At 35.6% G+C, this 14,249-nt stretch overlaps 1 protein-coding gene across 2 annotated transcripts in view; it reads left to right on the top strand.

Moving 5' to 3' along the window:
* Window positions 1-14,249, top strand: part of LOC129256432 (histone deacetylase 11-like) — a 42,812-nt gene that overhangs the window by 14,357 nt on the left and 14,206 nt on the right. The window contains exons 5-9 of one of the 2 annotated variants that reach the window (XM_064096697.1): window positions 4,901-5,180; window positions 5,835-5,904; window positions 6,774-6,882; window positions 7,221-7,401; window positions 8,573-8,698. In XM_064096697.1, the coding sequence (XP_063952767.1) occupies window positions 4,901-5,180; window positions 5,835-5,904; window positions 6,774-6,882; window positions 7,221-7,401; window positions 8,573-8,698 (766 nt within the window). Of the gene's footprint in view, window positions 1-4,900; window positions 5,181-5,834; window positions 5,905-6,773; window positions 6,883-7,220; window positions 7,402-8,572; window positions 13,041-14,249 lie in introns of those variants that run through there. The other variant, XM_054894639.2, reaches the window with a different exon arrangement.

The raw sequence follows: 14,249 nt of genomic DNA, 5'->3' as shown, positions 1-14,249 counted from the left end.
GTCATCAAAATGGCGTCGGAACTAAGAACAAGTGTTTTCTGTTTCATGATGTCACCACAGTCATTTAAATTGATTTTAATTCCGTAAATCTTGGTCTGTTCTCGCCAAATTTTCAATATGTTTTAGCTTAGAATGTATCCTTTAGACAATATCTCCACTGTTTCATTTTAAAGCTTGTACTATTCTCAAAACTAGAATTTGTAGAGTTTTGTCATCATGCCAATTTGGAATTGCAAGAATGTACATTCAATGTCAAGTTGACAATATGTTTCCTATTTTGCTCTCTGTGCTTGTCGTAAACACTGTGGCCAACTGGATAACACACCTGACTGGTATACCAGGGTTCGGTGGTTCAAACCTCGCTGGCCCCCTTTTTTTTTTTCTTCTTTTTTTGGTCCTTTTTAGGTGGTCTGTCATTAAGATGACAGATCACCTATTATATTCGTCAGAATTTTCTTTATTTTTATTGCCAAATCTTTGTCCACCTCTATCTCAAAATCGGGCATGTCAATTTCCTTGATTTTCATGTCATGTATGGGCATCATTATGGACATGGGAATCGAAACTTTTCAAGGTTATCAAATCATGATGACGTCATCTAGGCGCCATTTTGTAAAATTAAATGATTGATCATATCATCGCAATTAATCATAAAAAATCATCCATATTTGCATCATATCAAGTTCAGGTGACAGGTCATCAGGACATATCATCAGAGGTCATGCAAAGGTCACGACGCGCACGTACGCGCGCGTCAAAATTTTAAATTTCCCCAAATCGACCGTGGTCAAGTTTGGGTACGTTTCTGGTCATTTTGAGCATGTCAAGAATTTGCGCGCGCACAGGTATGCGTGCGCGTTCTTGCACCTACCATCGTTATGCATCTTCGAGTCATCATTTCTTTCATGTCTTTCCATTGTCCATTATCTTCTGATTAATTTGGTACCTCATTCAGCCTCTTACGACCAATAATACGGGAATGCGCGTCCATTCAAATTTGCATTACGCGCGCGTAAATGGGCAAAAATATGCCTATATAAAATTCACTGTAGCTCTTCAGGGAGTCCGTTGACCCCAAATTTTTTCTCACTGTTTTATATATTCAATATCTCATTTGGAGATTTTGTAATTACGTCAATTTTAAGTTATTAGTGAAAATTACTTATTTCCGCAACAAACGTCAACGTACTTGACCGTATCTTCGTTATTACTGGTCAGATTTCTTCCAAATTTTGATATGATATAGTGAAGACAATTCTCTACAAATAACGTGGAATAATTTTGACTTTTGACCACAGCATCACTGTGTTATGATGTGTTAAAATTTTTGCAAATTTTTTGTGGACGTTATTTTTGCGAAATTCTTTAAAGAAATGTTTTATTAACCAATTGTACAGTCTTCCTGAAAATTTCAAGCCCACTTGCCTTGCATTTTTTTATGTAGGACAATTTTTGTAATTTTGCCGGAACTTTTTAAGGGGCAATTTTAACATTGTAAAACATTATTTATGTATTTTTTAGTAAACGCTGCAATATTTAAACGCTATTGGGTTGAAAATTTTCATTCCGGACATTTTGCGGAAATTCCTGGATTTTTTCTGTTTGTTCATTTTTACTTAATATAACATATAACAAATTTTCAGGTGCCTTCTGTGAAATGAAAAAATTGTGCAATTTAGTTAATTACACATGTTCCCGAAATTTTGCGGGAAAATTGCCAGTATTTGAATCTTTTACCTGACTTTTTTCAGTAAAAATCATCAAGAAAGAATTTTCAAGTAAATGTCAAAGTCATACACAATTAAATAAATGGATATTGAAAATTTTTGACGGAAAATATTATTTGAAATGTTAAAAAATTTTCAGAAATTTGGCAAACATTTACAAAAAAATCTGGTTCTTTTATCCAATACATCACTGATGAGTTTTGATGTGAATGCTGTGAAATTATAGCATTATGAAACTTCTCATTAAAATCTATTGAAATGTAGCAGAAAATTTGAACAAAAATATTTAAGATATTTTAGCTTTAAAAAAGTATCACCTATGAATTTTCAAGTATTCTGTGAAATTAATACCCACTGACATTGTGAAATGTCAGTGGGTGAAATTTAAAAAAAAAATGCTCATAGTACAAAGAATTTTTAACAAAATTTTGCATGAAAAACATCAAACTGTCGATTAAAAATTAGCTGCTGTGAAAATTAAGGCGCCTTTCATTGCGCAATTTTGGAAAGCCAATTTCGGTAAAATCGTCTGAGATTTTTGGAGAGTTTTTAAGCCGGCATTTTACGTGCTCCTAACTTTATTTCGTATTTAACATATTGCATTATCACCACCATCATTATAATCATCACGATTGTCATCACTACATTTATAATCACATTTAGCAATGATCAAAATTTATTCCTTTGATGTCTATGATCAAGATTATCAATCATATCTGAATGATTCATTCCCGGGATTCATTTTATACAACATTAGCCGACAATGAATGAAAAATCATGACAGACCACCTAATTCGTCCGCATGACGAATTAAAATCTAGTTATGATTCTATCTGGTGTTGAGCACTGACCTAGATTTAACAAATCATGATTAATTCAATGATGTATTGTGCTGTTCATGGATTTTTGGATAGAAATGGAGTTGAAAGAGTTAGGTGATCAATGTGTTGGCTTTTCTTCACTTGTGCGAGTAATTACGCAGGTGTTATTTTTTCTTTATTGTTTATTATATATTTTTTGCATCTTGGAATAGCTTGATCATTGTTTGTTTTTTTGCAAAAAAAAATTATGTTTGTACCACCTTATGTTATTCCCAAAATATGATTTTGTAATTAGATTCATAAAATGAGACCTAGATTCTCAATAGAACATTTGATTTGTCAGATTTTTAAAAATATACATACCTAATATTGACAGGCTGCTAGCCATGGTATGAGATTTGGCAGCAAAAATAATATAAGTAGTTTCCATCACTTTTGTAAACAAAGAGCTTCACTGTGCATTAATTTTTAAGTGATGCCAGCATGCTTCATTCCCAACTAACTAGAAAGGGCAGAGAAAAAACAGGAAAATTGGCTTCCATAGCTATTTTTATAGAACAGTAATGAACGGCCATTTTAGTGCTTATTTTGGCATCACTTTCCCCTAGTCATATGCTTCCTATAAAAGCTGTGTCATCTATCAAGCTAATATTCTCCTACTGTACTTACTCCAAGGCAGGCTGCCAAACTAAACTCTAGGTAGGAAGTATGGAGTGAAAAAAAGAAGTGGCTGTCACCACTGATGGAGGAAAGTCTTCTGTCCCTATATACTAGCATCACATTTATTAAAGGCTAATATGAAAAGCTCTATGATTTTATTAGGATTATTCTATTTTTACACTTAGGATGCAAAACAAGCCATGGAGAGAGGTTTAGCACTCAACATTAGCCTTGGCTTTTATCGATGTTCTAGCAAGCAAGGAAGATGATTCTATTTTTGGAACATTCGATATGCCCTTTGATTCAACTTTGAAATTTGTTTCTTGAAAAGAAATGAAAAGGGGGAGGTCTTTATCCGGGGGGGGGGGGGGGGGGGGGTACTCGACCAAAAAAGTAGTAGGTACATTGTATGTGCCGCGGGCGAGACAAAAAACGAGGGCTTTGGAGCAGGCTTATTGTAAAAAGGAGGGTCCTCGGAACGTGCTTCGGAACTACAAATGTTTGTGAAAACGGGGGTCCTTGGAACGGGTCGCCTGCGTATGAGTTTGTATGCATCCCTATGGAATGGGCATACCTGTGCATGCAGCAAGCCCGGCGGCATGGGCGCCGGGTGCGCTAGCGCAGAGGCGATGGTCGGACAGCGCTTTGCGGCCGCTTTTCACCAAAATTGTGGCTCATTGTAGCAGATCAATGCCGCCAGAACGGCGTAACGGAACATATGCGAAGCTTTGGAGCAGATTTTTTTTTGATAAGAAGAAAATGCTATGCTTTGGAACGGAAATTTGAGTGTAAAAATGGGGGTCCCCTCCGCGGCACATACCCACTATGCATTATATACTGAGTGCCCCCCCCCCCCCCCCCGGGTCTTTATAAGCTTCTACTAACATTTCATGTGAATACAATAGTATATGTACTTCATAAATACACACTTTGCATCTATCAATTTTATACTCTTAAAGCCTATTATTTATAGCTTTGGTAAATCCCAACAAAAATGTCACTATTCTATATTCTATATGAATGTTTTTACCCCAAAACAGTTGTGATTTGAAGGATATGGACTAAAAAATGTGTTTTATTGGATAAATTTACCAATTTTACATCAGATTTTAATTTGATCTGGTGACTGATCAAAAAAGAATATCTGCATATTTTTGTCTTTGTTTATATAGAACACCTTCTTAAGCATGGAATCGGCTGAAAATTTCAGGATATACATGTACATTTATCTTTGTCAGCAGCGTTCCAATATCCAATTACATGTAACTAAATACGTAATGTATGTGTTCAAACGGCTATTTGAAATGAAAATAGAAACATTACTGAGAGATGATACTAGATTTAAATTGAAATTCCAATGGCACCTCAAAATGCCATATTTAACAGCAAGTTGGTTAAAAAATTACTTCTGTGCTTTTGTGCTACTGTAATGTTCTATGATGCTTGAGTATAGTTCATATTACTAATCCTTTATCAAAGCTAAAGACAGGCTTTAAATATAATCTCTCATATACAGACTGCTAAACTAGCCATGGGATGATGTTGAGCAGTCGATATTGGACATGATTTTAGTCACCGTTCTGGCAAACATGGAGATGTCTTCTGTGTCTTTGCTAACATCGCCTAAGGCTAATCCTTTGTGAATATCTTGTACCTATTTATCATTTGTCAATGTTATCATTTCATCTACAGGCTGCCAAACTAGCCATGGAGAGGGGATGGGCTATCAATATAGGTGGTGGCTTCCATCATTGTTCCAGTAAGCAAGGAGGGGGATTCTGTGCTTACGCTGACATCACCTTGGCTCTTCGCTTCCTCTTCCATCAAGGTACCATCCAGAAGGCCATGATCCTGGACCTGGATGCGCATCAAGGCAACGGCCACGAGAGGGACTTCATGCAAGACAAAGAGTCGGTCTATATACTGGATGTCTACAACAGGCATATATACCCTCGGGATGGATTTGCAAAAAGTAAGAACCTATTCATTGTTACTTCAGGGCCCCGTCTTACAAAGAGTTACGATTGATCCGATCAACCTCAAGTATATTGAAATCTATCATTGTCATAATTTTTTCTTTAGGAAGTTTGCTCACTGTTCTTTGAAAACAAAGAGAAGCATACTGATTTGTCCAGAAAACAGTGAATGTATGAATATACACCATATCAAAATATTTTGAACAGACCTGCATTTTAGATGTTGACGTTGCTGGCTTTCTATAGTTGTGGTTGATTGGATCAGTCGTAACTCTTTGTAAGACAGGGCCCAGAAATACTTGTATATCCACTGCTGTACTGGGGAAAGAGCAGTGCTCTTATGGTGAATAAGACTTGGCGAAGGAATGTGTGTTCTAGAATCTCAGTTACTGCAAAGGGGGAAGGCACAGGGTCATTTGCTACAAATAAGCATCAACATTTGTTATATGTATCATCTTCAAGGTGCCGTGTTCCATGATTCCCTTTTTTCAATTTTCTATACCAATATTATTGTTCGCACTATGAAGAAATTTGCTTTTTATCTTTAATATCTTTAGTATTTTTCAAATTCTCTGCAAGAACATTGTTCACCATGTTTATGTGCATACATGTAGAGTCGATTTCATATTTTGTTCAATTTTCCTTCACAGGAGGCATCAGTCGAAAGGTAGAAGTGAATTATTTCATCGCTGATGAGCAGTATATGACATTGGTAGCAAGGTTGGTTCATTTACATCTGAATATTTTTACACTGATTTTTAGGCAGTGATAATGTCAATTGGTCTTCTAATCAGTTTTAGATAGTGTTTTCCTCTTTGTACCATTGAAAATGAAGATTAGTAAAAGATGTTAAAAAATGTTATGTTGCACTCTCAGCATTTGTTTTGTTTGGTTTGGTTTTTATTTACCGTATAAATATCAGAACAAAATACATTGCACAAATAAAATAGTTTAAAAATGAATATATAAACACTGAAAAAAGTAATTGAAGAATCACTCTATTCATAGCCATTGGTAACATGGCTCTGTTCTTCCTAGAGGTCGAAGTATAGTTCTCTGGTTTAACAACAAAGGATAAAAGTAATAATTATTGTTGTTGAATTAATAACAAATATGCAATTTTCAACATTTACACAGATAGTCCGTCTTTAAAAAAAATCTTTTCCTGTACCATTGTTCCAGAGAAACTATGAATTCTCTTCTATCAAAATTAATTCAAGAAACAACGTTTTTATACTAAGATCTCAATGAGATGCTTGTTGAAAAGTCATTAGCCAGTATTGGATTGAAAGCAGTGGCGAATCCAGGGGGGGGGGGCACAGCCGGCCCCGTGCACCCCCCCCCCTTTGAGAGACATAATCAAAATTTGTATTTTAAATATACAATTTTTACTCAAGTGTGCCCCCCCCCACCTCTTGAAAATGAGGACCTTCTTTTTTTGGAGGGGGGGGGGGGGGGGCTTGTCAAATTTTCATCTGGAAAATAACGTTCCCCCCCCCCCTTTTGAAAATCCTGGATCTGACCCTGATTGAAAGTAAATAAAATTGTTGCCGTATAACTTCTGTGGTATACATGTTTTATCCCTACAGTAACCTAGAAGCAGCATTGAATGAGTTTGAACCTGACATACTGGTCTACAATGCTGGTACAGATTCCCTAGAAGGAGACCCACTTGGAGCTCTATCTATATCTCCTCAGGTATGTGTGTTATGATGTGATCATTTGATTGAAGTTCCCCTGTCCACAGCAGTAGAACATTTCACACAATACTTTGTGATGTCCACTACACTATCTCAGAAACGGTATCTGAGATCAGTTATTAAGTGAGTTTCATATAAAAATGAGGTATTTGACTAATTATAATTCGTTAATTAAAAATTATGTACAGGGTTCCGCAGTCATTTTGTTTGAGTGCAGCTTGCCACACTCTTACGGTAACATTGTGCTTTTTTGACGAGCAGTTAATTGAATATTTGTTGTGTAGGAACACTTTTTTGACCAAATCTGAGAACTTTGACTCTTTTGTTTAATTCCAGGGAATAATCAGACGCGATATGATGGTGTTTGAATTTGCACGCGACCGACCTAAACCCATTCCGATCGTCATGGTGACATCCGGAGGTTACCAAAGAAACAATGCAGATATCATTGCAGCTTCTATCCTGAATCTATGGAGGAGAGGACTGATATCATGTCCAGAAGCAGAAGAATTTCAAGGTAATAATTGTTTAATTTACATACTTGCAGATGTTACACTGTAGCTTGTGATATGGGGATGTGATCTTGTGAGGATTACTTCAAACTGATAATCTGTCATGCATCAATTTAGCCTATCTAATGTTTGGCTTGAACAATGTAATTGTCTGGACATAAAGATTGTTGTGAATATGGTCAAATTCATTTAAAAAGATCTTTTCAGGATTGGAATGCAGCTTCGTGGTCAAGTTGTATTTGCAGAAATTACAGGATATTTAAAGGTTACCATGAATATAAAAAATTGTTAAGAGACCTTATATAAAAAAGGTGCTGTCTTGCTTTCAAATATCAGATGTAGATCACAGGCACTACCTGTTATGATGCTAACACACCTCGTGAAATACAGTGTACACTCTGTCCATCTTTTGACTTGAGAGGCAAAATCCACTACTTGTTTGTCTGTCCCTAGAAAGAGAAATCAATTATTACCACAAAGTTCACAACAAGCTTTGAAAATCCCAAGTGTTTTGCTCATGGAAAAGCATTTTAATGCTAGAAAAACAGGTGTCCATTTGAAATTAGTTACGTTTTTAACCTCAACTCTTTAATATTTACTCACCTCGTTATGTTTGAATTTTGTCACAAACCAATGAAAAGTAATATTTTTGAAAAACATGTGTACTGTTCTTGCAATTTGCACTGAAAGTGGCAGGCAAGTGAAACGACCAGACCTTTCTGTTGTGTAAATGGACAGTAGTGTTTTTGTGTTGGTATTTATGTATGCATGAAACATACTTACGTGTTTCATATAAGTTTTGTATATTATTTACATTATGTTTGTACCCTGAAAGTTGGTTGAAAGAGTGAATAAAATCTTACAAATCTTTCATATCAGTGTACATAATTGGTGTTGAATGATTGCTATATTTGTGAGAGTGGTTGTGGCAATATGGTGAAGATGATAATTGTAGCAGTAGTGGTTGTTATGGTGATAGTGATGGGAATTGATGATGGGGATGATGAAGATGGTGATGGTGGTTACATTTTTGTAAGGTGTCTCGAACACATATATTTGAGAATTTGAGAATTTGTTTTTTTAATCATGGCATTGTATAATCATATTAAAAATATCACCAGTTTACATTTGTAACAACTAGTATAATCATCCATGTTTTTTTAATTTTATTAACAGCCAAGCAAGATGGACCCTCAACAAGTTCTAGACAAACCCCAGAGGGCGAAGAGACACCTTCCACATCAAACTCAGAGTCTGCTCCACAAGGGAATAGAGGGTTCTTCAGATCATTCCTAGGATTCTGTAAATAATGTTAACTTCAAGAGTTTAATCGTATTTATCATTCAATCAGTACTTTGTATATAATGTACTTAATAACTTATTAACTTATTTCAACATAATGTAGCTATGGGACCCCAATTATTTCAAATATGGTCAAATTATATATCAAGTTAAGACCTGAATGAGAGAAAGACGACAGTGAAAATAATAATATCTACAGCCATTTTTTAGGGATGCACCCTTGTTGCGATCATATTGTACCCTACACATCCAACGATACTCAAATGTATGTGACATTGTCTGATGACAATTTCCTGATATAAATCATTAGCTATTTAGGAGTGCACTAGTGAAGAAACCAGTTTCAAGTTCCAGTTTATCAATGATCCTTCAGGCTGTATGAGGATACAACAATACAATAAATACAATTAAGATGACAACCTAAGGGCTGTGAAATTACACACACACCCCTCACAATTCCTGTTGCTCCAATCCATGAATTTGCCAGTATTGTGTATTAAGTAATGGCCATAGTTAGCCTGTAGTTATAATGTAACGTGCACCAACAGACTAAGGCCCGTATTCTGAAGTCGGGTTTAACTTAAACTCAGGTTTAAAATTGTGATTTAAGTATGGAAAGCCAATTGTTACATAAATCATTAAAAGTAGAGATATTATATTTCAGCTCATTTGGATCTCAAATCATTCATATTTGTCTAGGAAGTATAAATAGATGATCATCTCGGAAGTATAAATAGATGATCGTCTTCACCATTGATGAATCAGGATAGAGCACAGTAAATATAAGAAACATACAACTTAATACAAAATTTTGACACTTTTGGCTTCCCATAATTTCAGAATACGGACCTTAGAGTGGGGTGAGATGAGTGGGTGGGCCCTCTAGTCCTTCAGAGCAAGCTAACAAGAGAAAGTAATCATGGCAGCATGAACAGAATTATTGTTTGTTTATGTTTATTTATTTATTTTCTGATTATTATAAAACACAATACATGAATATATATAAATAACATAGATGGCATCAATAGAAATAAACAAAATGAATTGCAAGTATGTTGAATAGATGATATAATCGAAAGGATTGCCTGTTTCAGAGTCATTAACATAATTACTCTGTTCTTCCATGAATCTGACATACAATATAACAACAGTAAAAAGATAAAAGTAACAATTAAAACAAAAAAAGTTCAACATTTTAACATTCAAAAGCAAGAGAAATCAACTGTAAGAGCAAGTGAATGGCTAACAGTAACATCAGCAAAATTAATTTATCACCAGTTTGGTGAGGGCAGCCATGTTTTTCATGTCACTTCATGCAGTAGAGTTAAAGAGGGAATGCATTGTTATGACTTGTTAGAATATAAGTGTCAAGGAGAGAAGATCTTCCTGTGTTAAAATGGCTACATAATGAAATTCCTCTCAGAACCCTAAATACCAGTATAAACATGTCTTCTCTTTCAGTATTGGAATGTTCTTGCTGTTGACTCTATCATCATTAACATTTGGCAGAGCCGTAGTGTATGACATGAGTTTGTATCGCAAGGTTGTCAGGTACTCGTTAATGTAAATCAATCTTTTGTAGATGGGAATGTCCTTCAACTTCCTGCAATTTGCGATGAGCTCATCCTTAGTTGATGAGTTGACAAAGCAGCAGATCACGGCCCTTAGTCTCCCCTGCATCTGCGGAACGAATCTTGAACTTTTTCTGCAAACTTGTTCATTGTTGTCAATGACAGCATTGGTCGACACAAGTAAATCCTTTGTTGTTATTAATTGACATAGTTAAGGAATGATTATCTGATGGAAATACCGGGAGTTAGGCTTTGCATAGAGATCAGGTGTCTAGGTGAGGCAAATGTGTTTTTCAAAATTAAAATCATCTTGGGAAGTAGTAAGTGTAACAAAAGGGGGGGAATGGATCACAGTACAGTATGTATAATACATCTACATTCATAATGTTTCATGGCGCCCTCAACACTGTCCATGCAGTTGGTCTGTTAGTAAGAATTTAGTCTGTTTGCTTTTTGGTAGCACTTGATACAGATTTGTACAACATGCTACTTGCATGCTGCTTCTCCACAAAGCTGACATTGCCGCTGGGTCTTGGGCAGACCCTTTTTTTATCCTCTTGTATCCATCACCATGGCAATCTTCCAGACAGCATCTACAGCGTCACCTACTTTCAACCACAGGCTCCAGCAAATCATGGAGGTCATGTTGTTGAACAGCAAGCGGTTCATTGCCAAGGACTCTCTGGATCTTCTTCATCACTGGCGTTGTCAAACCGCGAAGAGAATGTACCTCTATGTGTGGCTTGGTGATCTGTTCTCCTAAGATCATGCCAAACTCAAAGGAGTCAATCTTCCTTGGGTCCTTCCCTGTGTTCAGTGCATAGGTGGTCATGGCATTGATGCGACATGTGTCTAGGAGGTATCTGATGGCAACGATAGTCCATCTATTAGATTTTACCTTACACGTGAAACTCTGAGCCCGTTGATCTACGATATCTGTGCCACCCTTTGTATAGTCATGTAATTTGAAGATAGCAGGCTTCTCCTTCAAATCGTCGGTCATCACTCAAAGGATGCTCTTCATCGTTGTCATGATGAGAACGTTCTTGGTGCCAGAAGACTTTGTATTCACAACATGGTTCAAACTTGTTTGTTTGTTTTTTGTAGCAAGTGATATACATCCGTTTTGAATAAATCTCTTGAAAACCACTTTTGCTGACTGAACTGGATAAAGCTCTTCAAAGATGCATATAAACTTCTTTAAAAAACACAACTGACTAACCAAACTGATGCCAAATTAAGAACAGTTGTTGCACAATAACGGTAATGTAAGTTACATGTAAAGTATGTTACCAATTAAGAATGGATGGTAAAAACAAATTTCATGGTTCAAAATATATCTGATTCACTTTAATTAATCTTTGTCAAGATTATGCAATACTTCCTCTTTATAGAAAAAAAGGCTGTAAAAGCACAGGCAATGATTCATGTGTGCCAACCACAAATAACCTCGTAGGGTAAATTTCTCAACTTGTTACAACTGACACATTTTAAACTGTTTTCACGATCATTTAACTGAGACATACTGATATCGTTTATATTCCAAAAGCAACAATTAAGTATAACGTTAATGCAAAAACTGGTAAAATACGTAATATATGTTTCACATAATGATCATTACACACTATTTAATTAATTTTAAAACCATACCCCAAAACACAAACACCCTATATTTTCCTAGAGCAAACTGCACAATATAAACTGGGAAGAATATAGACAACAAGGTGTTCCGTAAAACAACTAGGAACATCAAATGTGAGGTTACTCATAGTTTTTATGGCAATTAGTATGATAATTTACCATGTATAGGTGCTTTAACTTTGGAAAAAAGTGACCTTTTTATGAAGGTTTTTTTTTTCAATGTAGATTATACTTGTCATCTTTAACATTCAATATTAATAAATAATTCAAATTCTCACTTATAACTTTATCATTTGGTATCATTCAATAAATCAATCACAATTTATACATATCTGGAATGCAGGTTCCCATAAGAGAAAGCAAATTGTATAACTGCAGTATTATTATAGTAATAATTTATAAAATATGACAAGGGATATCAGATAAAATTAGAAAGAAATGTGTCATTGCTCAGAAATTTGCAATTTGAGCTAAGATTTCATAATTTTACAAAGTTTCTCATGATTGTTTGCTGCAACTCCTGTCCTGTACCTTAAAATACTAAAAGGCTAAGCTGGTGCATGGCAATAGCTGTGTGCACAGACAGTCAGAAGGTCTTGTGTGGTCCTCTCCCCGTCTCAGTGCTCCTCCCAGGCTCTGAAGACACGGTCTTGCATTGTCCTGGTCTGTCTACTCTGATGGCGGGTTATAAGACGCCTGTCCACCATGCGCACCGTTAGATCCACGAGCTGTGACTCCTTGAAGAGCAATGACGACAACTGGTACACGCTCATACTCTTCCCTCCCGCTCTTCTGTTGAGTCTGTGGTTGTAACATTTCAGCGTCGTTGTTGGTCCTGATAGCCTTTCCATACATTGACCAGATTTGCACTGGCCAGGTTGGGTTCGTTATCCACGTTGACCCTAGGTAGTCAAAGAGCTGGAAAGATAAAAAAAGAAAATGAAGTATTGTCAATATTATTAATATAATTGTGTATCATGAGTTCAAATATTTCTTACTTCTTATAGTTACAATGATTTGCTATGCATGTCTTCTGGTAGCTACTAAATCCAATCAAACCTTTTAAAATGTCATGTCATCTTTAATTAACAAGTGAATGCATTTTTATGTAATAAAGTCAATTGAAACTTAATTTACTCTTCAAACATATAATTTCAAATGAAGAGTTTGTGGGCTCTTCATGGAATTAGAAAGTGAAAAACGTTACGTCTTAAGTTTGAACTCTCAGAAGAAAGTTAGACACACACAGTGAGAAAGACAGAAACGGAGTCAGAGAGACAGGACAGGAGAAGGAAACTTAGATATACTATGCTGATGACACTCGAGCCATGAATGGTAGGCGCCGGCTGACATCCAAATGTAGTTAAAGGTCAAGTCCACCCCAGGAAAATGCTGACTTGAATAAAGAGAGAAAAATCAAACTAGCATAGTGCTGAAAATTTCATCAAAATCGGAGGTAAAATAAGAAAGTTATGACATTTTAAAGTTTCGCTTATTTTTCACAAAACAGTGAAATGCACAACTAGATGAGTCAGTCGATGATGTCCATCACTCACTATTTATTTTGTTTTTTATTGTTTGAATTATACAATATTTCATTTTTTAAAGATTTGACAATAAGGACCAACTTGACTGAACCATATAGTATTAAACAATACTAATTCCACATGTTCAGGGAGGAATTAATCGTGAGAAAATTAGAATATTTCATATTTCATATAATGAAATACAAAAGAAATAGTGAGTGGATGACGTCATAGTCTCCTCATTTGCATACCAGCCAGGGTGTGCATATAGCTGTTTTGTGAAATTAAGCGAAACTTTAAAATGTCATAACTTTCTTATTTTACATCCAATTTTGATGAAATTTTCAGTGTTATGCTAGTTGGATTTTTCTCTTTTTACTCAAATCAACTTTTTGTTGGGGTGGACTTGTCCTTTAAGTTAGGGGTTGAATAGGCTGAGTCTGCGTCTGGTGTAATATGGAGAACCCCAAAATCCAGAGCAGCGGAGTGAAGATGATCCTCACTGTTGCTGCCCAGATCCGAGAAATTTCAAATGTTACACCTTCTACCTTACCTTCTAAAAAAATTTCATGCCCATTTTCATGAAGAAACAGTAATGAAAAAAAGAAAATTTATATTTTTGTGTTCAACTCAATAGCAATTCTTCTTAAACTTTGAATTACACAAAAAAAAACCAGGTCATGAACTTTGATATGCCTGTATGTACTCTCAAAATATATGATTCATGGTACCTAATACTATTTTCATCTTAAAGAAGTTAAAATACATTTAATTGTGATTTATTACCTCATCGATCAAGGGACTGTCGCTCTG

The sequence above is a fragment of the Lytechinus pictus genome, chromosome 3, assembly GCF_037042905.1.
Source record: "Lytechinus pictus isolate F3 Inbred chromosome 3, Lp3.0, whole genome shotgun sequence".
Classification (NCBI taxonomy): Eukaryota; Metazoa; Echinodermata; class Echinoidea; order Temnopleuroida; family Toxopneustidae; genus Lytechinus; species Lytechinus pictus.
Note: the sequence above shows the minus strand (reverse complement) of the source record. Positions and strands in the feature narration are given on the sequence as shown.